The 27,081-nt window shown below is 32.6% G+C and overlaps 1 protein-coding gene across 5 annotated transcripts in view; it reads left to right on the top strand.

Annotated features, from left to right (window-relative positions):
- Positions 1–1,288: 1,288 nt before the first annotated feature.
- The window catches only part of LOC143252914 (uncharacterized), an 80,261-nt gene continuing 54,468 nt past the window's right edge, over positions 1,289–27,081 (top strand). For 2 of the 5 annotated variants that reach the window (XM_076505763.1, XM_076505766.1), the window contains exons 1-5: positions 1,296–1,451; positions 8,022–8,129; positions 13,399–13,472; positions 18,011–18,130; positions 22,102–22,240. In XM_076505763.1, the coding sequence (XP_076361878.1) occupies positions 8,120–8,129; positions 13,399–13,472; positions 18,011–18,130; positions 22,102–22,240 (343 nt within the window). In that variant the 5' untranslated portion in view covers positions 1,296–1,451; positions 8,022–8,119. Of the gene's footprint in view, positions 1,487–1,506; positions 1,665–8,021; positions 8,130–13,398; positions 13,473–18,010; positions 18,131–22,101; positions 22,241–27,081 lie in introns of those variants that run through there. The other 3 variants (XM_076505762.1, XM_076505765.1, XM_076505764.1) reach the window with 3 other exon arrangements.

The raw sequence follows: 27,081 nt of genomic DNA, 5'->3' as shown, positions 1-27,081 counted from the left end.
GGTTCCAGGGGAATCCGCTTGGTGTCGCTAGGTTCGCACAGATCAGCTGATTACGACGCCATTTCCCGATTGCAGATATCTTCATTTGTGTATTAGCTACGCGGTTTTAAGTGAAGTGCGATTCTTTTCGTTTGGCGGATTTCAGAATGAATGACCTGAAGGAGCAACGACTTGCTGTGAAATTTTGTGTTAAACTTGGAAAATCTGCGACTGAAACTTTTGCTATGCTTAACACGGCTTACGGTGATGTTGCTATGAAGCGTACGGCATGTTTCAAGTGGCATGAACGTTTTAAGGATGGTCGACAGTCCATTGAAGATGATGAGCGTCCTGGACGTCCTTCCACGTCAACTGACGACCCACACGTCGACAAAATCAATACTCTGGTGCAAGCAAATCGACGTCTGACTGTTAGGGAGCTTGCTGAAGAGTGTGGGATATCAGTTGGATCTTGTTACGAGATTTTGACCGAAAAAATTGAAGATGCACCGCGTTGCTGCGAAATTCAGCCCTCAGAACTCGTGAATTTTTGGCCAAACACTCGATCACTGTTCTTCCCCACCCCCTACTCACCTGACCTTGCTCCTTGCGATTTTTTCTTGTTCCCCAAACTCAAAAGACCCTTGAAAGGAAGAAGATTTGAGACGATTCCCGAAATCAAGGCAAATGCGACGAAGGAGCTGGAGGACATTACAAAAGAAGCGTACCAGGACTGTTTCAACAAGTGGAAACGCCGTTGGGATAAGTGTGTGCGTTGGGGAGGAGAGTACTTTGAAGGGGTCCCAGACCTGTAACTTCTAAATAAAGTACATTTTGTTTTATGACGTCAGTCCGCGTATTTTTTTAACAGACCTCGTATGTAGCATATCTTCGGTTATTTTCCAGAAATTACGATATGGGGCCCAAATCTATCTTCATTTTCTTTATAGTGGTTTATGTCATTAAGCTGGTAATTAACTTCTTAGAGGTTTGACCTACAACATTTTTTATTTTGTCTTATTAAGTTGTCGATAAGCTTCGTTGAAGTAATCGGACTTATCTTGAATTGAGATAAATTAATTTATATTAAGACATCTTAAGTTGTTCGTTCGTGAAAATACAGGGTGATCAAATTGAAATATCTAAAATCTTAAATAAAATTGATACAATCGATATTTTCTAAAATATATAGAAAAGGTAACTATATTTTTCTTTCAATTTCAACGCATATCTGTTAGTGGAAATTTTCAGTTATTTATTAATTTCAAATCCGTTTTCATAGATAGCGCGTCGACAGTCTTAGATACCATTCGTTGGAAATGAGTTTGTTTACATGTTGTGAATTCTTCATGGGAAGATTGGCGTTATTTTCATAACTCAGTTCCCATACTTCTCGTTAGGGTTATACTTGTTAATGTACTTTTGTCGGCAATACAATCTTACATGATTTTAGGAAATGTATTATTTCAGTAGTAAGTTATGCTTGTCGTCAAGTGGGAAAAATATAGTAAGGTTTTAAATTTAAGTTTAAAACGTTCGATATAAGAATGATTTCATAAAAATAATACAGTGTTAGTAATCATGAATGTAACAGTCAAACTTTTTAGGCTTACCGTTTCTGATTTATTTTAACTGGTTAGCCATACCTAAGTGATGTGTAATCCGGTTAATTTATGTAAATTAAAGTAAGTTGCTAAATAACTATGAGAAGTGTATGTAGTCGTTACTTTAGTATAGATTAAGGTATAATGTAATATAAAAATTAAACCAGCAGACCCCATCACATTTCTCCTCCTTAAGAACCTCGCAGGGTTTTCTCTTTCCTGTCTGTGGTGATCTTGTTACTATATAATTTCCGTCACTTCTAAAGAAATATCACACATCCTGAAAGTTACTTGTTTCAAGAGCTGTTCCAGTCAAGTAGGTGCCTGTCTCTCCCATTTTGCATGTCTGTAGACTTAACTTTACCAAAGACCATTGAATTAAACAGTCTTTTCCTGATTTTCCATTCTCAAATTCAATGGAACTTGGATGTCTTCTTCTGTACCCTTACACTTCATCTCTTCAAGCCTGTGTTATCCTGTTCCTTATATTATCTCTCCTTAAAGATATTTTTCCCTTTTCCTTTTGGCTTGTGGATATTGATATTCAGATTTGTTTGCTTTTGGTGTTTCTCATATATCTTATCACAGAACTTATGTCACCTCTACCAAGATCAATCTTTTCTGCCCAAATTATTGTCTACACATGAAGATGATTTTCCTCCCTTTCATGTCTCACCTTTATTTTTGTTCCAAACTGGATCACCTCTAATGTTCTGTCATGGCTTTACTGCAACATGGCTCTCACTTCACCTTTCTGTGATTCACATATGTTCATTCATTGGAATTCTTTCCTTTCTTTATACATTTATTGTACATTACCTTTATTGTTTTGCCACTTCCTGTTTTAAAAGTTATTGTCTATCTACCCTTGCCAGTGTAAATTTTGTGGTTTCTCTATGAGTAGGTAGGTGCTGTTTTTCTAGTTTTTTTTTCTTTAAAGGGGCCTTTCTCACATTTATGGATCCTGCTCTGTACAAGTGTTGCCTGACCAGGTGTACTTATTCTTAAACCCACACTATATGGCCATTTAGGTCAATAATGTCCACTGTTGAGATGGGATATTCATCAAGACTGCTTGTAGGTTTTTCCTTCCAGTGTTTTGCATCATAAATATGTTTGTCCTAGACCGTACATTCATGGACTCACATGGATAAAGAAGGTGATTGCTCCCCATCCCTGATGCTCCTTTGTTTGTCTGATCCAGAAGTTGCTTGCTTTACAAAATATAGTTTCATGGTCATCTGTTGCACTATTTCTGGTGCTGCATTCCACCAGACTCTCTTGTGCATTTTATCCCCTTCTTCTGGTGCGATTTTGTACCACTTCCCAGCTCTTAGCTGCTGGGATGGTGGACCATGAAAGTTTCTTCTTTAGTATTTTCAGTTCTACTCATTTGAGAGTAGGGTAGTGGCATTCTGCTAGTGTAGATAGCATACTTTTCCAGATGGTGTCTCATTATGGACTGAATTATTTCTGTCAAGATGCAGTTCATTCTTCTAGGTGGTCATCATCCTTCTTACCATTGCTCAGATATTGGTTCTATAGGGTTTACTGGTGTTGGATGGTACTTGACCAGACACACAAGTCTCCTCATATGAGTGGCTCAGGTACTCTCGTACTAATTCTGACTGGATGGATCATTCCCAACACTGCCTGTTTGATTCCAGACTGAATTTGAACTGCCACATTACTGTCCATCCTTCTACCATTGAACGGATGTCAGTTGCTAAGAGGTACTAGTATTAGCTATGTTGGACATGCCCATATAAGTATGCAGGTCCTTGAAATGAATGATCTTCTTCCCTTCCAGTTCCTGTGTCTGAGGTTAATGGTAGAGGACCCTCTTCCATATATGGACTTGATATTGTTATTACAGTTTTGCCAATGTTGGTTGAGGTTGGACTCTGCTGTGCAGTCTGTGATGCCACAGCCACTTTACACCAGGGGTCCCTCCATGTGCTTCTACTCTTATTATGACACTTCAGTTTCATAAGTGGAGTATATCTGGCTCAAAAGTGATGCAGACTTCCATGGATACCTTACATATTCTTTAATCACACGTCCCATGGGCTTTCTTTGTAAGTTTTTTGAAGGGAGATTTTCAAGGTACTATTATACTAGTCCCACTATGGGTTAGTGTGGGGTTCTAGCTATTCAGTTAGAGAAGGTAAGATATCATATAGGAAGTTAGCATTTTCCTCCATTAAGAATGTATTTCTCCACACTTCTGGTGTATGTTCTTTTGCTCAATCGCAAAGTGAATTTGGCTAAGCTGCACAAAGTGGGTCAGTTATCCTACAAGCTGTCTCACATTTCTGTTGGTGGAGAGTTGTTGCATGCTTTCATGCAGCTCTCTCACATGAAAACATGTGAAGGTAGGTTAGAGTCTGAAGGCTAATGGCCAGCAAAACTTTGTGCATATTGAGTGCAGCAGAAGTCAGACAAAACTGTTGTGTGAGTAGAGGTAAGACTCTATCAAAATACATTTTTTGAAGGGAGATTTTCAAGGTACTATTATACTAGTCCCACTATGGGTTAGTGTGGGGTTCTAGCTATTCAGTTAGAGAAGGTAAGATATCATATAGGAAGTTAGCATTTTCCTCCATTAAGAATGTATTTCTCCACACTTCTGGTGTATGTTCTTTTGCTCAATCGCAAAGTGAATTTGGCTAAGCTGCACAAAGTGGGTCAGTTAACCTACAAGCTGTCTCACATTTCTGTTGGTGGAGAGTTGTTGCATGCTTTCATGCAGCTCTCTCACATGAAAACATGTGAAGGTAGGTTAGAGTGTGAAGGCTAATGGCAAGCAAAACTTTGTGCATATTGAGTGCAGCAGAAGTCAGACAAAACTGTTGTGTGAGTAGAGGTAAGACTCTATCAAAATACATTTTCAGTGTAAAAAATGTTAATTTTTACTTCTTGTCTTGTTTCTAACCATTGATATCTTCTTAATGAGATCTTGAAGATTAGAGATGCATATGACCCCTTTAACTTGTGTTCTATTATTTACTTGACATTTAGTTTTCACCTGCCTCTTTGTTTTTTAGCTTTACAATAGCTGTTCTCCAATCTTTCCAGAGGTTGTGGTACAAAGAGACTGATCAAATGCTTTTATAGATATTTCATCACTATTATTATACCTCTGTGAATATATATATTGAAAATTATGGAACCCACTATGTGGCTAGTGATGCCTAGCAGGGACTATTTCCTTTTCTTCTGACATTCATACTGAATGGGGGATAACAGATAGTGTTAAGCCAATCTTCCCTTTTTCATTGCTCATAGTTGAGATGGGGTTTTCTGCAAGACTGGATTTGTAAAGTAAGTACCTTACCTTTCAGGTCATACTTCAGGAAAGAAAAAAAAAGAACCAGGTGTAACCTTGCTTTCAGAACTGACTAGAGCTTGGTGTAGTCTATTGCACAGTCTCAGTGTTGGACATTATGCAAATGATAGAAAATTCTTGTTTTCTCAGACACCTTGAAGGTCAGGGGTAATTTTATGGATTTATAATGCTAAAATCTGGTATTATATTCCCTTTGGTAGCAAAAGAACAGATATTCTGATGTGTAGAACTACAATAAAACAACAAACAGTTGTTTGATCAACACTTCTTCACTGTCCTCCTCTATGCCAATTTCTCCTTTCCATTTTCCTCTAGTGAAATAAAGGAATAACCCTTTTTTTCCCATTCCCCAGCCTTTTGGAAGGTTGATTTGGATAGATCCCCTTTGAGTCAGTGTAATCTCATTGGTATGTGACCAAGTGACACAGCCCTTGATTGAAAGTAGGGTGAGGTGTAACCTGAAATTATAGTACAGGCTACTCTCAACACTGTGAACCAAGCCATTCTTGGTGGTTAAGCCAGTTGGATGGGTTTTGAGCTCACTTTGAGGGACATGTCTGTGATATTTATTTTGTATCTTCTTATTTTAGTATTTTTTCAGGTACTATACAGTCTGAATTATTTATTACCCTGCTGCACTACACACTAGTGCTCAGCTGATCGACTAAGACATTAAGACATATTGGCCATCTGAACAATTAAAATTCTCCCACCTGTGTGACACTTTAGCACCATGCAAATGGTGTGTCTGACAAACCATTGATGGGTGAAGAGTATTCTGTGCATGTAAATAATGTGATTTCTCACAAAATGATGTCCCATTAGGTGTTCCCATTATAGAAGTTGACATACACCATGAATTTTTACAATTTGATGCTACAGTTTTAGAAAGGAGCTCAAATTTTTAATTTCTTTATATACACAGGACCCTTAGTTATCAGAGCTGTTCTGTGGTTAGATGGGTAATGCTTCTGAAGTTAATATTTTCCTTACTTAAACATATCAGATATGTATTCATTTCTTTGTAGAATGTCCCACCCACTTCCAATGTGTTTCTTCTACCTTGTCAACAGTGAGATTTTGTTGAAATGTTAGTGTTACAGGGTTTACTGTTCTTGGAGGACATGTTGCCCTCCAGCTGAGAGAGGGCAGTGTTCAAATGTTGATTACATCATAGGTTGGTGCAATACACATTAATAAATATAGGGGTTGGAGTTTCTTTCGAGGCTTGCACTTGTACATACACTAGTATTTTTCAGTAGTGAGGTGAGGTGATTACTCTCAGTTCTCAAGAGAGGTAAATGTCTATGAGAAATATATTTTCATATAAAGAAAATGTTAATTTTGCAAATTGGGAGAATACAATGAGTGGTCTGTCTGTCTGTTAGAGATATATTTTTAGTTTTTGTTTTGTTTTTTTCCCTGCAATTTGAATAGCTCCTTGGACATCAATATTTCCCAATTTTTTGTTATTTTGAGATAATGGAGGAACTCATTCTATTGAAAATGTCTCATTTAAACTAGCTTTGACAGTCTTAATGACTGGGTCAGACGATGAAATACAAGTGTCAATATTATAAAATATGTATGTAAAGTTAGCAGAGAAGAAATAGTAACTTGTAAGAGACTTATTCCATGAGTATGTGGAGTGGTCGCATTGTAGTTAGGTAAAACTGTAAAGCATTTATCTAAGTGTTTAGCTGTAGTAAAAGGATGTTGAAACTAAGTTTAGGTCTAAAACTTTGATACAGTATGAACACCCTCATACTCGATAGTCTTCAGTGGTCATGTTGTGATTGAAATTCTTTCATATATATTGGACAATTCAAGAGCAAAGTCCTTGCAAATCCTGTACTTATTCACTTTGTGTGTGAACTTGTTTATTTGTCCTCAAACTCATCTCATGGATTTGGAGTTGCAAGACTGAACTTGGCATTCAGAAATGGAGTGACCAAGGAGTTTCCTTGTCTGTATGATGTAGCCCCATACCATGAAGGGCTAAAATGGATCCACATTATTATCAAGGCATGATGAGGATCTAGGAGTAGGTTTTCAAGGTCAATGTAATCAAAGCTGGCATCAAAGAATTTCTATTTCTTGCTCTTCTCCAGAATGTTGAGGGTGCCATTTTTAAAATTTATCATACACCATTTACAAGCTAGTGAGACCAAATATATCGCATATGCTTAAGTGTCATTGGTGAGTATACTAATAGGGTTTGTTTTGAGATACAGACCCTTTGGAGGTAATAACAGAAGTAGTTGGAAATAATGGAAGAGGCTGATCATTACATTGAGGCATCTGTAAATTGTAATGAGCATTTGAACCCAGCAGTAGATTACAGATATTTTTATGCTTGTGGTTTATCTTGCATCCTAAACAGATTAAACTGTTTACTAGAGTGACCTGAAATATATGAAAATTTTGAGGTAAAAGCATGTACTTAAAACAGTTTTGTAATGTAATAAATGTCATATTTGGATTAACCAAAACTAATTTCTTTTTTGTTTTCTGGACATGTTGAAACTTTTGTTCATTAATTCAAAAATTAAAAATAATTTTTTTTCCAAAACAAAATGTTTCTATAGCGTAAGGACATTCTATGAATATGAGAACTTACAGTAAAGTAAATCTAACAGTTAAATCATATTTATTATCCATTGTGATAAAATATGTTTTATGTTTCATGTTTTTAGGATTAGGTGTGAGATACTAAAATAATTTGAATTGAGGTGTTTAGGTTAGTAAACAGCATCACTTCAACTTTGGGAAAAGCCACAATGTAAATTTTAATTACTACTAGTTCTGTAGATTCTGAAACTTGGAAGCGTATCACAAAAGCAAGCATCTGCAAGTATAACTTATCTGAAATCACACATTAATTACTGCCATGCTCATCACTAAACAGGATAGACCAGTAAACAAAATGCTGTTTAGAAAAGTATCAATGCAGTAATTTATTGTTTTATACAGTAGTTTTAGTTTCCAAGTGAACTACATTTTTTACTGTAAAGTATGTCATAGTTAGAGAAATTGAAAGAGGTAATGAGAAATTTATGTTAAGCTCTTTTTTAATTTTTTTTTTTCAGGCTGTGATGCAGTAAAAGTATTTTGCTTTTATGCAGCACATGAAATTGAAGTAGTTGAGTAAAAAAAAGTTGTTTATTCATCTGGAAAAAGAAAGAAAATGGAATTTGGTAAGGTTTATATAAAATATATATATGCACGTACACTAATGACTTCTGTTTCTCAGTAACCTTTCAAGGAGTGTGAGATGTTCCCTCAATGTACATTATCATTAAAATCAAGGTTCAGATATTTTCCTGTTGATATTATACAAGTAGATAGAATGATTGGGTCATGTACTGAATAGTTGAATTATGTTGTTTGTAATGATTACTCCATTTTTGTGAAACTGTGTGTGTCATTTAGTAGGCAGACAAACATGTACATCTAATAATGTGCTTTCTACAATACCTATTATGACTATGCTTTTGGAATATTTTGGTTGAAAATTTTTACAAAAGAAATATATTCTTTTCTTGGAACAGAATTTCTCAATGAGAAGAATTTGGAATGAATATCTTTCTTTTGTAAAAATTTTCAATGAAAGATTGATAAAACTCATGCATTATTTATTCTGCATGGAGGCTTGTGAAATGTACTTTCTGTTATGGTACATTACCTCGATTCACATAAATAACTATTCTTGTTCAATGCTGTCCTCTGTATGCAAAAATGGTAATGCATACCACAAACCTTTTATTCCTCCTCCATGGGAATTAACTGATTTCAATGATTATCCCTTCTTCATGGGAATTAACTGATTTCATTGAGTAAGTGTCTTGTAAACATCATCATGAATCCACTTGTCACCAGTCAAAATGTGATATAATCTCATGATGCACGTGTCTCTGTTCAATTTTAGTGAAGTATCTTTTTTGTTTGGCAGTTCTTGTGTTCAGGTGTTTTTTCTTTTGGTGCTCTTTACGTGAACTGTTTTTGTGATTTGAATAATTTAATTACCAAAATGAAATTTCTTTACATTGAAAAAAATTTTTACTTTAACTTAATCTCCCCATGCTTCTTGTTTTACTTTTCCTTTATGTCTTCTTTCCTTCTCTTATTTACTAGTGGATATTGGTGGTTTGTTTATTTGCTATCAGTGTTTCATATACTCTATATCCTTCTACACTTATTGTCCTTTCTTTGGATCATTTTTTTCCTCCCTAATTCTTCATCAGCTGTAGAAAACTCCTCCATTTCACCACATTCCCTTCCTCTTAATTTTCACCTTTATCCTTTGCCTGCTCTTGACATACTTCTCTATCCTGTATTTGGTCTTCTGTGTTATATTACTCACACGGATTCCTTCTGTGGTGCCCATTCCTGCCTCTTTCTTTCTTGACAGCCATGCTCTGTTTGTGATTCTTCACCTTTCATCTTTGCCATTTGGATTCAGTTATTATTTCAATTGGATTACTCTTCTCTATTATCTTCATCCCACACTTAGTTTTGGGTGCCTTCTCGTCCTATTTGAAACCTTACCTTTTCATTGATGTTTCATTTTCATTATCTCTTGGAGGTACTTCTTCAATTGGCCATGTGGACAACCTATAATATATTCGTCTCTCTATATTTGAACTGGATTGTGGCTCCTCCTCTTTGAACTGTTGTCTTCCTTCTGTAGCCGTTCTTCAGAATTTAATGAAGCTCTGATTGGGTAAGTTATTTTTTCTTATTCTTTCCTGTTCAGGGTCATTTTCCTTTTGTTATTGCTCAACACTTGGATCATTCTCTGTGGCAAATGGTGCCTGACCAGGTAGTTTTAACTCTTTTAACACAGGCTTGGTTAATTTGACCAACCACAACCTATTTGTATTCATTTGAAGTTTGACTTTCTGTTGGTAAAACGTAATATATAGATAAATGTGAGGTAGAACTATTAACAACTTCTGAAAGAAAGGATGTGACAGATGGGTGTGTAACCAAATAGAATTGAAGGCTTTAAAATTTGTGATTTATCAGAGCAATGACAATTTTATTGTGAGTAATTTGTTTAATTTTGTACTTTTTGAAGGGGTAGTGGATAAAGTAATGAATAGAAAAATGTGCTACATGTATCATACTAGAGGAAACTCAGAATTTTTGTGAATATTTTCTTCTAGAAATAAAAACTTAAAATTTAAATACTATTAAAATATGAAATATTAGCTAAAATTTTATATTATACTAACTGGTATAACATAAAAAAAAAGTAGTTTAATAAAATGTTGAATGTAAGGCACTAAACCTTTGTTTATCCCTTATTTCAATTCCATGTGGATGTTGGTTCCCAGTTGTGGGTTTTGGATTTATTACTGAACCAGTCAACATAAATTCCCACACATATATTACAGATATCTATATTCCTTAACTTATACTCTTGTTACTATATCCATGTTGTGGGTCACGGTGGAGATATTTGTAAATTATTACACTTCTGTCCCTTCTGCTATCCCTCAATGCTTATTATCCTGAAGATCTTACTATACTTGGGGCATTGTGGTCAATTTCACATTTGAGGAAGATGTTTGTATTATGTAGACATCTTTTTATATCAAATGTCAGGATTCAGAATCAGTCTCTCAATTTTCTATATTAACATGAGTATGTGAAGTGGTAGCATTATAGTTAGATAAAACTGTAAAGCATTCATCTAAGTGTTTAGATGAATTTTGTACTTCACAAACTGTGGCTATAAATATATAGCTTTGGGTATATATGGGTGTATGGCTGTTGCTTCCCTCCAGTCTCGTGAACTTGAGATGAAGATGATATGATCCTCTTTCTTACCTCCACTATCTGGCTAGGTTTCGGAATGTAGTTGACTAACCTGTAAAATCCTCTTTCCTAATTCATAGTTGGTATGATCACCTTAACAGATCTTAGAATCTGAGTGTCTCCTCATAAACAATGGCCTTCAGACACTTTTGGAGGATACTTCTTTCTTTCTCTTGCACTGGTCCATCCATCTAGTCGGTGTGGGATTCTAGCTATTTATGTAAGAAAATATAATGTATTGTATTGGGAGGTATACTTTTCATATATTGAAAACGTATCTTTGATAGGTATTTACCTTCACTCACACTCCTTCCCACTGAAAACTGGTGCTTTCATTTTTTGCTAAAACTCAAAGCGATAGTTCAGTAGAATTGAGTAGAGAGAGTAACATGCATCATGAAATATGTTGCATTCTTATTGGTGGAGGGCTGACACATAATCATTTCCATGAAAGACTCATTGGAATCAGTCATTTCCAATGGAGAAGAGATAAAAAGCTTGTGGGGTGCATTAAAAATGAAATAGAATAGTTGTTTGTATGTGATGAAGTAAGTCCCTCTAAGAAATTTTTAAGTTTCAAACAGTATTACTTGAGTGTACTTTAATGTCTAAAATAGCTTGTAATAGAACTTAATAGCAATTTGTTGTGAGAATATACTGTATAGCATAAGAAAACATTTTATTTGAAATGAAATATAACATTGTATATTAGTTAGTAGATGTACATCTTTTTCTGTTAATATATAGAAACTCTGTAAACTGAGATATGTTGTTATTGGGAATGACGTTTGCTCCAGCAGCCATGTTTAATTTGACAATGACTCAGACAAGCATAATTTAAAACATGACTGCTAACTGACTGGCTTGGGTGTGAAGAATAAAGAGAGGTAGGAAATAATAAAAAAGTGACATCTGAGTATGCAAAAATATGTAATTGCAAGAAAAGTACTGAGACTGTCACATGCAGAACAATACAAAATACTTGTTGTACTGGCAAGGAGAATAGTTTTTGATAAGATGTGCTAAGCTTAGAACATGTGGCTGAAAAGACTATGGATATCTGAGAGAAAAGATGAAAATAAACTACTAACACATTTGAAGTGTGCTTCTGAATAAATATTTGTATATGTTTTTAAAACTTTGATCTTTTTTCTGTATTTAGGTTGTGTAGTTAAATTAGTTGCGTACCTCAGTATTACAATCACCTAATTTAATTAACTTGAAAAAATTATTTGCAGTGTTGCTGTATGGTTAGGTATTGTGCATTTAATTAATGCTTTAAATGCACAAATAATTTTCAGGCTAGTTCACAAAATTTTTAGTTGACCTCCAAAAATTAAAAGTATGAATTTGACCATTTGTATTACTTATTAAACATTGAAAGAAATTGTATTTTCTATATCTGACAATGATATTGAAAACTGTATTGGATAGTGAAAAATAATGATTTAAGCAAAAAAGAGAAAAATTAGAAGAAAAGTGTTCTTCCAGTAAATAGCATAAATCTAGGCAAAATTAAGTATTGAAATAAGATGTCAAAATTGTTACAAAATATAATCCAAATTATTTAAATAACAATGTTAAAGATACAGATACTATTTGTGTTCCTGCAAAGTTAACAATTTTGTAACAAGAAATATAAACATCCAGGTTTCACAGTGCAGAACATAGATGGCAGCATATATGCAGGTTTGATAGATGTTTCAAGTATAGGGGACATTCCCTCATGTTGCAGTTGAAAGAAACGTTTTCGATATCTTTGGGATGAATCCAAATTTTACAGTTAGTGGGTGTAAATGTTTGTTTGGATATATACAAACTATAGGCCCGGCATGGCCAAGGGTGTTAAAGCGTGCGACTCGTAATCTGAGGGTCGCGGATTTGCATCCCCATCACGCCAAACATGTTCGCTCTTTCAGCCGTGGGGGCATTATAATGTGACGATCAATCCCACTATTTATTGGTAAAAGAGTAACCCAAGAGTCGGCAGTGGGTAGTGATGACTAGCTGCCTTCCCTCTAGTTCCTCATTGCTAAATTAGGGATGGCTAGCATAGATACCCCTTGAGTAGCTTTGTGTGAAATTCAAAAACAAACAAACAATATAAACTATATGGCAAAAGGGTTAACTAAAATTCACCAGAATGCATTAAATAAAGCATTTAATATTAACAAATTTTCTTTGGGTAAATCCAAACTAACCCCCCTACACTTGTTGAGCTCAAGATTTGAAATTTGTTAATATCCATTTGCACATTTATACCAATGTACATATTATGTGTGAAAGTGCATTTCTTCACGTGCATCATACTTTCGTATCCAATGTTTTTATACACTGACATTTTTAAAGCTTAAATCTTTATGGTGAAAGTAAATAAAAGTTTGGAAAGCTACAATATAAATATAAATATTTTGCATCAGTATATATTCTGATGTAAAACAGGTTTGAAAGATTGCATGCTTCATGAATTATAGAATATGTTTAAAATGTATTAGATGATCATATATTGCATGATCAGTGATTTTATATTCAACTTAACTTCAAGAAATAAAATCAGATAAAACTTTTTTATTTTTACCAGTTTTTCTAAATTTTAGTTAATATTTGTATCAAATAGCTACTTTTCTAATTCTCTTCCATAAGATACATCTCCTGATACTCCTGTTAATTTGGTGCCTTGCTCAGTATGTGGAAGAACATTCAATTCTGATACCTTGGTAAGTTTGTTGTTTTTCTTTGGGGGGAGGGGGTAAGAAAACTTTTTTATTCAGTTTTGAAACTATTTGTTTTGGAAGTGTTTAGGGCTTAATCTCATATTCTCTTCTAACATCTTATCTACTAGGTTGAGCAAGATTGAGACATTGTTATTGTATGTGACATCCAGAATGTACAGTTAAGACTGAGTTATGGGTTTTCATAAGTATATAATCATCCAAGATGCTTGAGCAAAGGGGAAAAAAGCCAAATTTTTGTTTTAGTTCAAACAAGAAGTAGCATATTGTAGAAGAAAAAAAACAAACTGAAGCAGTTTGGCATAATACATAGTTTTATTCAGTACCTTAAAACTGAATTTCACATTCTGTTTCGCTCCTTATTTACCACATCACATTTTTTCATTGTATTTTAGTTGTTTCTTTTGTGAATTAGCAGCCAAACTGAATTAATTTCTATAGCATATGAATAAAATGATATGAATAAAGTCCAGTTGCTTTATTTTGCTGTGTTTATTATAAAAAACAGCTGAATGCTTGAGCTAAATAAATATAGAATGAATTCATTGCTGCTAGTGCTAGGATAATTATTATATATCATAAAATTTCTGAAAGTTTGTAAGTAATGATCTGCTGGCTGTGGCCAGTGGGTGCTCATTACAGATGCTCAGTCTAATGTTCATTAATACATTTGGTGTGCTTTATTTTTGGAATTTTTTCCTTACTGGCAAATAATGGCAAAATGCAAGTTACTTTATTAGCCATTTTAAAGTAGATTTTACATTTTTGACAATCATACTTTGCAAAAGTGTTCACACTTTCCTTTTCACACATATAGATATATTACTAAGTAAAAGAATACTTTTTATTATTGCTATATAAAGATTCAAGGTACTGAAAATTTAGAAATTTTCTGGAACACTTTGTGTTTCTCTAGAATTAAAAGTAGGCAAAACTGGTGAATGAAATTTTGCATACTTGTTCTAGAAGTGGTAAAAAGTAAAACATTTCCTATTTTTAATTTTGGAAAAAAGCAATGAACATGCATATTTTATGTTTGATGAACAAACTACATAAACAGGAAATACTGCATTACTTTTTTTTGTGTGCAAAACTACTGTGTTGTTTGATTAAATATAGTTTCATTTTTTTTAAATTGTAATATGAAACGTACATGAAAGTTACTGTTTATCATATTTTAGTAGTAATCTTTGGGTATGTCTATGCACATCAGGTTAGAGAAAATGTCATGGTCTTAAACTTCTGTGTTGATACCCTAACCACAGTGAAATCATTTAACTATAGTACATGCAAAAGCACTGTCCCATTGGCTGCAGGACAGTAAGCATGTGCAGGATGAGAACACGTCAATATTTGGAGAGAATCTTGCTAATTTCTGATCTGCCCACATCTAACAGTGAAACCTCTAGAATATCAGCTACACATGGATGCTGGCATGTTCAATATTTAGCATCTTTCTTTATGATAAGGTGATGAATACTGATAAATACTTACTGTTGAGTGAGAATTTGTCTTAATGTGTATTTGGATCTGGTACATCACACTATCCTTAATGTAAGCCCCAAACTCAATAATTCTGTTATAGTCTGTACCAGTTGAGATGTGTTCATTTGCTATAACCTTATATTTTTCTCTTGTATAGCTTTTATATCAGGTCCTGTGGTAATGAACTTTAGCAGATACAAGTTCATTCAAGGTTATTGCAATTATTCAATCATCATTTTGCTGTATTTTCAGACATTTGATGGAAGTTTCATCAGCATTTATATCAACACACGTTATAAGTTCTTCTCATATTTGATTTTCTTTCAGATAATTTTTGTCTTCAAACTTAAAATGCATATTTTCTTATATACTCTTAATGTTTGCTTTTCTCTAATAGATAACTTAATACTTGATCTTGTTCTTTTGAAACAGTACCATCTAATGCCTTTTTCATTGTAAATGCACTTTACATTGACTTGTGGTATATAATGTCAGGCATCTCATCACGTAATATTGCTAGAATCTGTTCATGGTTACAAATCATATGGTGGAAGAACAGCTGTAATTCATATTGGTCCACTTGTTTGGGGTGCTTTGGCTAGCTCAAACATTTGGTTTATTATGTATTAATTTTTAGAGCCATCCAACTTATTTATAACTTATTTGTTTGTTCATGCATTCATTCATTCATTCTAAGGAGCCATACTTGTTTGTTTTATGATTACCTAGTCTAATCATGAGTAGCTGTGGCTGTATTCTCTGTCTTGAGAATTTTGCAATGGGTCAGGGTTCAAAGGCCATATCATCGCTTTTTTCTGACTTACATTCGAAATTTTATTGAACTACTATTTTATAAACTTATGTCAATTAGTTTGGAACCAAATTGTAGATTATAATTGAAACTTTAATGTTAAACATGAGTTAATTTCTTAATTTAAAGTAAATATTAAAACATTTACATGTAGACTTTAATGAGTCACATGATATATTGAATGCAGTGCTGTTTGTGATGTCAAAATACTAAGTCTATAATTTTATACAAATTAGGAACTCAAATTAATAATATTGACAAGCTAGAATATGGAATAAGAACCTCATACCTTTTTATTTTTCTGAGATATGGCTTATGTACTGAATCAAACACAGTTGCATCATTCAACTCTCTCTTTTTTTGAAACAGTCCCTTATATACTTCTCCTACAATATATGACAGGTAAGTAACCAGTAAATGGCTTAGAATGCCCCAAGAATGATTTTTTTCCACCATTTTAACCTTTGGAAAGGCTTCCGCGTTCTTTTGATTCAGGTTTTCAAGGAGGTAGGTTGTGTCTTTAGACTGCTTGAAGTTTCATATTTTATAAAATATAAAAAAACCTTAGTTACTAACCTTAAGTAATTGTAGTGGGATTCTGTGGTATCAGTGTAGTTATTTATGATTTTTTTTGGTTTTTCAACTGTATACATAAAACCTAAAAAAAATTTTTGTTTGATATCTTCCACGTGCGAAATTCTACAAAGCTTAGCAACCTATATTCAAATACAACTGAGTACAAAGGTCATAGCAAGGAGAGAATTATTTTATATTTTAAGAAAAATAAATTTAATGACTTGTTTCTAAATAGTAATAATGTGTAATAATTGAAATGTGACTGTATATTATAAAATACTTGTTCATTAAAACATAGCCAAGACAGGGAAGACTAAAGGTCAGTATTATATTACTGGATATGTGACCTAAGTGCTCTTGCACCACATCAGTGCAAACTATGTAATGTTAGATGAGCATGACTGGAAGGTCAATATAATAAAAAAAAATCACTTTTGCTGTAAACTCTCTTTGCTAAACTGAAGATGACCTAAGACGATCAAAACATTTTTCTCTAATTTTTTTAATAAATGTTTTATTAAAACAGCCATCTTGAGATACATTTTTACTTCATGTGGGTTTCTCATCATCACAAATTGAGTTAAAAGTTTACATGCAGTTACAGATAAAATCAGAATAATCAAGCCGAGTATTCTTGTTTTTGCAAGTGATGATGATTTATGTATGAATATAATTAAAAACTTGTCAATCATTGCAGCAACAACATTTTTCCTGACTTTCCTAGACAGCTACTGTTGTTCAGATTGTTTAAAATCACATATATCTAAGCAATCATCATTCACTGATTTGGCAAAAGCACTAATTGTTGACAACAGTGTCTTGACATCTAGCTCTTCAGAAGTTTGTATTGTACTTCTGCTATTTCTTACCCTAACAGTGACAGAGGCAAATGTTGAACATTCAATTTCAAAATCACACTGATAAAGAAATATCTAAGGAGCACTATGGGACATTAAAGACTTTGTGGTTTGAGAATGTCATTTAAACTAAACAGTCAAGGAAATTGAACATGCAACAGATAGTTGATCACTTTTCAGAATAAAAGACATGCAACATCCTCTCTAAATTGGTGGGCAGGGTACTTTTCTGTTGTGTATGTTGTTTTACATATGCTTGTATTTTGATAGTTAAATGTTAAGTTTTAAAAAGATGAACTGGCTTGTCTATAAATGTTTTATGTTCAAATTTAAAAGAGACGTGGACCTACAATGAAAACCTGCACCGGAACCCTTGTTTCTCTTCCTCTGTCTCTATTCATATCTTTGTTGCATTAAAGAAAATGTTCCATGAGCATAGGTTCTTCAATGAAATAAGATTTTTGTTGTTTTCTTTAGACTAAAATTTATTATGTAATAACAATGGCTTTGTTCTAGATGCAAAATTGTTTGATCTTGCCTGTAGCCATACTCAGGAATGTGACTACAATCATTCTTACAGTGCATTCAGTAGTACAGTGTTTCTGCAAGTACTGCACATAAATTAAAAACTGAACTAAAATAAAAAACAACTTAGTTTTTAACCTAAAAAAAAGTTCAAAAATCAAAACTGTATAATGTGTACCTGTTTTAAATAATTTATTGAAATATGATAATTATTTAAGACTGTAGTTTTATTTATTCAAAGTTCTAGTTGTATCATCATTTTTTTATAGGAACGCCATCAGAAAATATGTCAGAAATTAAAGACCAAAAAGAGGAAAGTTTTTGATTCATCTAAAATGAGAATCAAAGGTACTGAAGTGCCTGCAGCCCAAGTGAAAAAACAGTCAAAGGTATTTCTAAGTGTTTGTATAAATTGTGAAAAAATTACAAAATTAGTAGAAAAACTAGAATATTGAAAGATTTTCAAAAATGTGCAATTGACAGAAGAACAAGCCTTTGAGTATGGTACTTTTGTTTTGGTGATTATGCTGTTGGTTACAAATACTTTTGTGTGCAGTAGAGTGGTCCACATTTTTGTGGTAAAGAATGAGAACTCTTGATGCATATTTTTTTGCACTACTCGTAATGAGACAAACCTTAGGTTGAATTTAAAACTAAATACATCAATATTTAAGGGTGGTGCACATTTGAAGAAATTTGCCAAACGTTTACTTCTCCTGTTACATTTCTTAATTACTCTTTATATATTGATTGGCAAACAGTGGTATTTTATAATTTAATATAATTGGGTCATTTACTATGCATTTTCTAGATTTAAGGAAAAGCAGTTCAGCATCACGTCAGGTGACACCACGGTTTTTTTTATATTGTTCAGTTGCCAGTGCTTCAGTGGCAGGTTTCAAACAGCACTTATGCTATTCATTAGAAAACTTGGTTGATTTGGCTCTGTTTAATGATAAACTTTAGAGAACTACTTAATGTTGAATGGTGAAGAATCTTGATATTCCAGAGAAGAATGAAAACTTTCATTGACTAGGGGAAATAATTTTAATATTAAGGCTCCTTTGCAATTCTGTGTAACAGAAAGGACTTTTAACATATTTAGTGTCATAAATTTATATTGGAAAAAGAAAGCAAAGACATTCATGGATAAAAAGCTGATAGACTGGAAAATTGTTCTGGAATAACAAGAAAGGTAGGAGGCAGTTGCTGGGTTGAAAGTTGTGATTCAAGCATTTAACTCTTCTGTTACAAAGGTTAAAGATCAAAAGTAATATCTTTTTCTCACATTTAAACTACACCAAAAGACATTTCTAATCTTCAAAATTTGATGCTATAAGTGATGTGATAAATTGTTGTATTATTATTATTATAGTTATATGTTATTCATATACATAAGACATTATTGCAGTTGTTTTGTTACTGAATAAAAACCATAATAAGATCTATTTTGTTTATCTTTTTCTATGAATTATAATGATACTGAAGTATTTAAGCTGTGTCACCTCCAAATATGCACAAATCGATCCAGTTTTTTATTTATAACATAGGTAGTGATAGTGGAATATGACGAAATATTGTGGAAAATAATTTTTAATTTTTATATTTTTGGACTGCCATAATAAACAGTATATTTATAGAAATTTGTGGTTTTATGAAAGCAACATGTCAGTTGTATTCTTTTTGCTATTTTCAGCTGGACTTTGTTAGTTACATTGTTTATATGGGCTTAGTCAGTTTGACTGATATTCTAACCACAGTGTAACTGTGAAACTATACATGCTATAACCCCACTCTTACTAAGTGTATCTTCATAAAATTTGGCAGGTGTTTAGTAAACATTACAAATATTTTGTACCCAAAATATCATAATTTTTATTAAAGTTTTTTCACTAAAGATTCATTTACAGATTTATGAAACTGCTACTGAGTTATTCTTAAGGAAAAGTGACTTTCTTGTTAAGAAAAACATATTTATTTTAATATTAAAGTTTATTATTTCATTTGCTTTACTTTAAAACTTCCTGAAAGAATACCACAAGTTTTTTTTTGTGAAACTGTGTGCTTTGTCTTTATTTTTCTCTACCCTATCAATAACTATAGAAAACCAAAATCTACATAAAATGAAATGTTGAAAGTTGTGAAATAATTTTTTTTTTTTTGAAGAATGACAGAAGGTTGTAACAGACATTTAAAACTATCCACTAAACAGGGTCAGTTATCTGATCTTTTCACATCTTGCTACTGGTTTTATTATTTCACACTGCCATTTAGAACCTATCTAGTTACTTGACAGGATGTTAACTCCTTCCATATAAGTTTTACATTCTTAATTTTGTGAAACAATATTAAAATATCCTAAATTCCTTTGCTGTGAGAATTGTGACATTTGCTCATTAGGTCTTCCTTCTTCTCCATTTTCAGTTTATTCACCACCTTTCTGAAAAGTATAGAATTTAAGGTAAATTACTCATTATACCACTTGTATTACTTAGAAAAACATATTTTTTATAACCTTCAATATTATTTGGTTACTGAGCCATAAACTAGAAAATCAAATCCTTCTTGTCCATACTAACCTGTTATATCCTTTTTTTCACAAATTGCCAGTAGTTCTCTTTGAGGTTTAATACTATATAATATATAACTGATAGAAATTCAAACATGAACATGTTTAGAAAACAGCCTGTAAATTTTTATACCCTTATTCTGTATGTTATCATCACACAGGGCAAGTGTTTGTCCTAGTTGCTACTCTCAGGATTAACAAATTTTGCAAACATCCATTTGACTGAGTATTATGAGTTTTGCCAAATCATTAGACTGGAGTTGTAAGGTTAAGTACAACACTTTATCATCTCTATCGTTTTAGGCAACTCAACAAAGAGTCAGCTGTTGAATTTAAGTCCCTCATCCATATGGATCATGAGGTGAATCATATCATATTGTTTAGTTTTCTGCCAACACGTCTTTCACTGTCTGTGTTATTGTATTGACCAATAGATAATCTTTGGCTCACTTTATAGAATAGTTGACAGTGAAGAGTGTATATCGATGATCAGCATACCTTCTTGTATTTTAGCTGACCAATCAGTTGCTACATGTTATGTGCATCCGTTTTCTGCTAGTGCTGGTTAGACTTGTCCTTTTTGGACAGCAAATAACAACCACATTAGGTCAGAATCCTCATTTGCTCATCTTGGACCACTTGTAGATTTAACTTTGGCATCCATTTACCAGTAGTCTTCTGTTTCATAGTCTGCACATGCTATAGTCTACATGGCTACTGTTTCAACTCCCACATGTGTCCAGAGTAAATGTATTCCACAAAGAGTTACAGGCAATTCAAGACAAAAATTGCTCACTTGACTCTTGACACACAGAATTGCTTTTCTGAAGATACTTAAAGACATAGTCTAACAACTTTTTATATTAAATTAATACATTTTATTAACTTAAAATGAAACTCAAGTAAGATATTTTCAAAATGCAACTTGTTTTGGACATAGACATATGTGAGATGTCAGTTAATTGAATGTCTTTCATTTTTGAAAATAAAATTATTTTTAAAAACACTTTCAAGATTACACAGAATTTGACCAAAAATATTAGTATCTAGAGATAAAAATAAATATAAGTACTTGTTAAATGAACTACTTTCAAATGTCAAAATATAATTGACAGAATGATTTTTGAATTCACAATTGACAGATTATTATGCATCTCTTGGTTATTAGGTGTTTACTTTGTCTTTTTTTTCTGTCATTTTATGATGTCACATTAAGCGGTTTGATTATTTACAAATGAAACAACTTTGAAAATATGACTGGATGAAATAGAAATTACATTTTTCAAATCGTAATAAAGCAAATATCATGGTTTGAGCAGTAGTTTATTGTTTCTTGGTAAAGTTTTTAGTTGTAGTGAAAGTGTTTGTGCATTATTTATATCTGTTTTGAAAGATTCAAACTTTTTCTTAGATGAAAGACATCAGGTAAAATTTAGTTAGGTTTAGTGAGTACAATAAGTGATTGTAAAGTATTCTGATGACTCAAATCCTTATTTTTTAAATATTGTTTTATTGTTTGTTTAATCTATTCAAACAAACTGACGTAATAAGTAACTTAAATGGTTTATTTTACTTTACTAATAGCAATCACAATATGTTTAAGTGAGAACATTAGTACTAGAATCATAATAGTGAAATATATTTCATTATTTAGAGAAATTAATGCAACCTTTAGGATTCTATATAAGATAATACTGAAAGAAATATTGTATTTCATGTAGAAGTGATTCTTTTTCTTTTTTTTTGTAGTTTTAAAAAATGTCATTTGGCATCTCTTTCAAATGTTTTCAGGAAGTAAAGAAAAAGACAAAGTCCAACTGGCGAGAAAAGCATGAAGAACTGATCCAAGCCATAAGAGCTGCTAGAAAGCCTGACAAGGAAGAAGAAAATGAGTCCCTAGATTCTTCAAAACCAAATAAAGTTCCAGCAGGTATTTTTAACAAATGTTTTATATACAGATAATTCCTATAATATTGTAATAACTTAATTTTTTATTTTGGTTTTTGTTCTGTATCATTTTTAAAGTTATTGTGTATAGATGTTTAACAGTTCTTTTTGTGTCGACAATACACTGAGTTTAAATGTACAGTAATGATTGATAAAAGATTAAAGAGTTTTAGCTGGACATGTTTGTTTTTTCCAACTGTACAAGTGTGAAAACAAATTTGAAACCTGTGTATTATTTCTTTGCCATTCACAGTTAATGAAAATACATATTTTTCTCTTAAGCCTTCTGTATGCTTTGAGTGAAAGACATTTTTTTTCTAGATTAAAATAAATAATACTACAACAGTCCTCTACTTTAATATTGTTCTACTGTCATCACCCATCATTACATCTCATGTTTTTTATCTCCAAATTTTATACAGAAGTGTAGTTTTTATCCTTTCTTTGTCTCATTTATCATAGGACTTTTAATTTTTTGAACTTAATGATAGAAAAAGTATGAAACAGAGAAACAAAGTGTTGCAAAACATTCTGAATTGTATGTACATATGCATATTTAAACACAAAAATACATGTCAAAAGCAATCTGATACAGCAAACCACATTTCAAGTCACAGGCAATCTGTATGTTATTACTATTGAAACAGAACAAAAATGCCGTGTTTATAGTTTTAACAAGACATTCTTTTCAGTGTTGTCATAAATACTTTAAAAGCAATTACATAAGGCTAATTATTAAAATGCTAAGCACTGAAAACATTTTACCAGAACAGAAAGCATCATAACTGCAAGAAATACATTTAACATAGTTTTTGGTGCATAAGGTGAGATTTTGTTTTCACAGTTTGACTGATCCTAGACTTGTACACCACAGTAGTCATTCAAATTTCTCAATGTTTCAGAAATTAAATAAGACTTTATAAGACTTTTTCAGCTTTGAAGATCATCATGTGTAGTATTCAATAAAATCTGTTTAATTAACCAACCAACAATGAGCCCATGACATTTTGATCCCTTTCAATCTTTGTTATAAGTATAATTACTCCCACCAAAAAAACTTCCCTCATCTTACAATTACTTCCATTAAATCTTATAAATCTTATACAGCGTCAATGTAGCTGGAAGTCTAGGAACTTGTAGAGGAAGATTGTCATGTGTAATACTCAATAAAAGATGTTTAATTAACCAGCCAACAACAAGCTCACACCCTCTTAACCTTTGTCAGTCTTCCTTACAAGTATAAATTTCCAACAAGAAAACCTACCTCATCTTACAATTCCTCCTGTTTAGTCATATGAATCCTACACAGTAGCATTCAAGCTGGAAGTCAAAATTTTCAGAGGTAAATGGTGCCAATGTGGCCAGTTACTGTGAGTATTAAGACAGTGAAAAATAAAAGAATTTTAACTCATTTTGATTTTTTTTTTAAACTAAATTTTGCTATCATCAAATTCTGCATAGTTCTAACTATATTTCTTCTGATTGTGTCCAGTATAGGACACAGTGGTACTGTACTTGATCTGTTCTTGTCTTATATTTCAGTTTGACTTATATGTGAGTGAATGTTGAAAAATGAGAAATTTAACTCATTCAACTCGTGTGCTGAAAAATATGGGACATAAATACATTAAAAATGTCTCTTTTAGACAGCAATAATTATAATACATAAAAACACAAAGCTTTATGCATTCACTGCATAATTTAAAAACTTTCTACAGTGTAAAAGTTACAACAGACTAAATTAATAGTAAAAATCCCTTACTAGGTAGATCAAAGAATGTATTTCATGACTTTTAAGAGAGGTACTTTGAAAATTTAATTAAGCTATGTTACTATCATTCTGTATGAATATATATGACTTCAACATGTAGTTAATAAACCAAATTTTAATATCATGTAAGTTTTAATTCTACAAGGAAATATCAGGTCATCCCTCAAGTAATGTCTGATTTTAGGTTCAGAAAAAGAGAAAGGATTTCAGACTCTTTAATGTTATTTAATCAATAATGTATGTTCCATTATTATTAATTACTTCCTGCTAATGATTCACAAGCTTTTGAATGCCACTTTTATAAAATTCTTGGGGTTTGAAGGAAAAAAAATGTAGAGAGAGTAGTTTTGACTTCTTCATATGTTCCAAGCTCTTTTTCATCAAGATAGTTCTGCAAACTATGGAATAGATGATAATCAGATGGGGCAAGGTCTGGAGAATAAGAAGGATGTATAAATTTTTCCCAGTCTAGCTCTTCAATCTTTGAAGATGTGATCCTTGCTGTATAGGGTTGTGCATTATTCTAGTGCAACACAACACCTTTACAATTTATCAAAGCAGGCCTCTTTTCTTTCAGTGCAACATTCAAGCACTGTAACTGTTAACAATAGAAGTCTGATGCAATTGTTGCATTGAGTGGCAGCAACTCAAAGTGGATCACACCAACAATATCCCACCAAACACTTAACAAGACTTTCCTAAGGTGGAGGTCCATTTTGGGCTGTGCTTTAGCCAGTTTACCTACACTGAGTCATTGTCTGCAGCTCTTAATATTTTTATAATATATCCATTTTTTATATCCATTCACTAATTTGTCCAAAAAAAGGTGAGTTACATTCATAAGAATGCAGAGAAATGCAAGTGTCCACTTTTACTCTAAGGTTGGTTTCTCTCAAATCATGGGCAACCCATTTTCCAAGTTTGGACACCTTTCCAAGCTGTTGCAGATGATGGTGAACTGTTGAATGGGTTGAATTAAACTTCTGTGCTAGTTCTTCTACTGTTACAGCACAATCTTCATCAAGTGCAACCATCAGCAAGTCATCATTAAACTCAACAGAACAACCTGAACATGGCACATCACTTAAGCTCTAGTCACCTGATCTGAATTTCTGAAACCACTTTCATCATTTTCTTTCATTGATAGACTCTGCACCATAGGCATCTTGAATGTTTCATGTAGTATCTGCTGCATTATTGCCTTTTGTAAACTCATAAATCATTATATGCCTGAAGTGCTTCTCAGACACATCCATCTTCATAAGGGTTTATTTGATGAATGATATGAAAAAGTGGAGTTGGGTTAGTTTCTTTCATTTGTCTGAACATTTTTATACATGCCCTACTACATATTTTAGTCATTAAAGCCTTATACAAAGTCAGAAATGATGATGCACTTTCTGTATTAAATTTTCAGACATTACTTATGGGATGACCTGATATTTAAAATATCCTTAGTCTTCCCTTTTATGAGAATTGAAACATATATATTACAGGTCTTTCCTCTTCTCTAATGTATTTATCACTGCTCTGAGAAGTACAGAATTCAAAATACATTACTCATTATAATATAGATATTACTAAGGCAAAGCTTAATTTTTACAGCCTTCAATATTATTTGTTTATGGACTTATAAATTAGAAAATCAGACCTACTTGCCAAACTCACTTGTTGTTCTCTCTGACATTTTATACTTTATTATTTATAACCAATAAAACAGCAAAGTTCTAATCTATCAAATGACATGTTATTTGAAATTATTTTTCAGTACAGAGTATTGTCCATTTCATCTTGAATTTGACTTTAACTGGGGTTATATTGACAGGCTTAAGATAAAACTTAAAGGCTCTTATGATATAGTTTGGTTTGTGTGTATCATTATTCTGTGTTCTTAGGTGCATCAGTTAAGTAAATAAAAATTGTTTAATTTACTAGTACCAATAGTATAAAAACATAAGCTTAAATTTCATCAGCTACTGACAGAAAAAAGTCAGAGATAATATATTTCCTGTTTTTCATGTGTATTCTTTCTTTATTATTATAAATTTAACAGAAAAGTAAAAATTAGAAACTTACTAAATTACATAAAGTTAAATTAAGTAAAATAATGAAGAAAAGAATCTTAATGAGGTATGCTTGTGAGCAGGTTATGTATCATATCATTCAATACTGTAACATGAATTATGCATTTAATGAGTGATTTAAAGTTGGGTGGTGGAATTATTAACTAGACATGGATCAATGAACGATAAAACAAAAAAGTTTAAATATTAATAAATGTAGGATAAAGAATTGTAGTATTCTGTTACAATTTACAGTTATTCTAGAAAGAAAAATGGTAAATTTAATTTATTTTATAGTTTTTTATGGAGGTTAGACTCTTAGCTAAAATAAAAATATAAAATAAATAAGTTTAAAAAAATTTAAAGCCAGCCCTTATTTTTCATATATCTCTCAAGCTTTCTTTGGCCTTGAATTCCTGTAGACAGGCGGCTTTGGGGTGTACCCCCAGCATCAATTGGCTGGTCTACTTGGGCTGGGGTCAACCAAATACCAGTGTTGCATATTCTCAGTAGGTGTTGTGGACATTGTATCTGATGCTGGTGTTTTGTTATAGTGCTTATGAAACTTTGACAATGCTGCAGTGTCCTTGTTTGACATTGTAGTGTGTCCCCTCATAGGGCTCCATGGTGGGTGGGGTTAGTGGATACTGAAATATTCTTTTTTATTATGGATTCCCCAAATAAAAATTTAAATAAAATAGTGAAAAATAGTCCACAGGTAAATGACCAAGTTTTGAAGATTCTGAACAGCAATCTCAACCTCTGTAACACCTGTACCTTATTTTTTATACTGCATTCTCTTTCAGATGAACCTTTAGGGTAAGTGTCTCCCCTTTTTTATTCAGAAGGGACAAGAGGGCTTTCCTAAGTCAGTAAAAAAGCTTCACTCTGGTGACATATTGGTGGAAATATCTACATCTCAACACAGTGAACTCCCCTTGCATTTGAAGGCAATTGGGAATATAACCATTGAGGTTACTCCCCATGCTA

This window comes from Tachypleus tridentatus, chromosome 6 (assembly GCF_004210375.1).
Source record: "Tachypleus tridentatus isolate NWPU-2018 chromosome 6, ASM421037v1, whole genome shotgun sequence".
NCBI classification, from domain to species: Eukaryota; Metazoa; Arthropoda; class Merostomata; order Xiphosura; family Limulidae; genus Tachypleus; species Tachypleus tridentatus.
The sequence above is the reverse complement of the archived record's forward strand: the minus strand, read 5'-3'. Positions and strand labels throughout refer to the sequence as shown.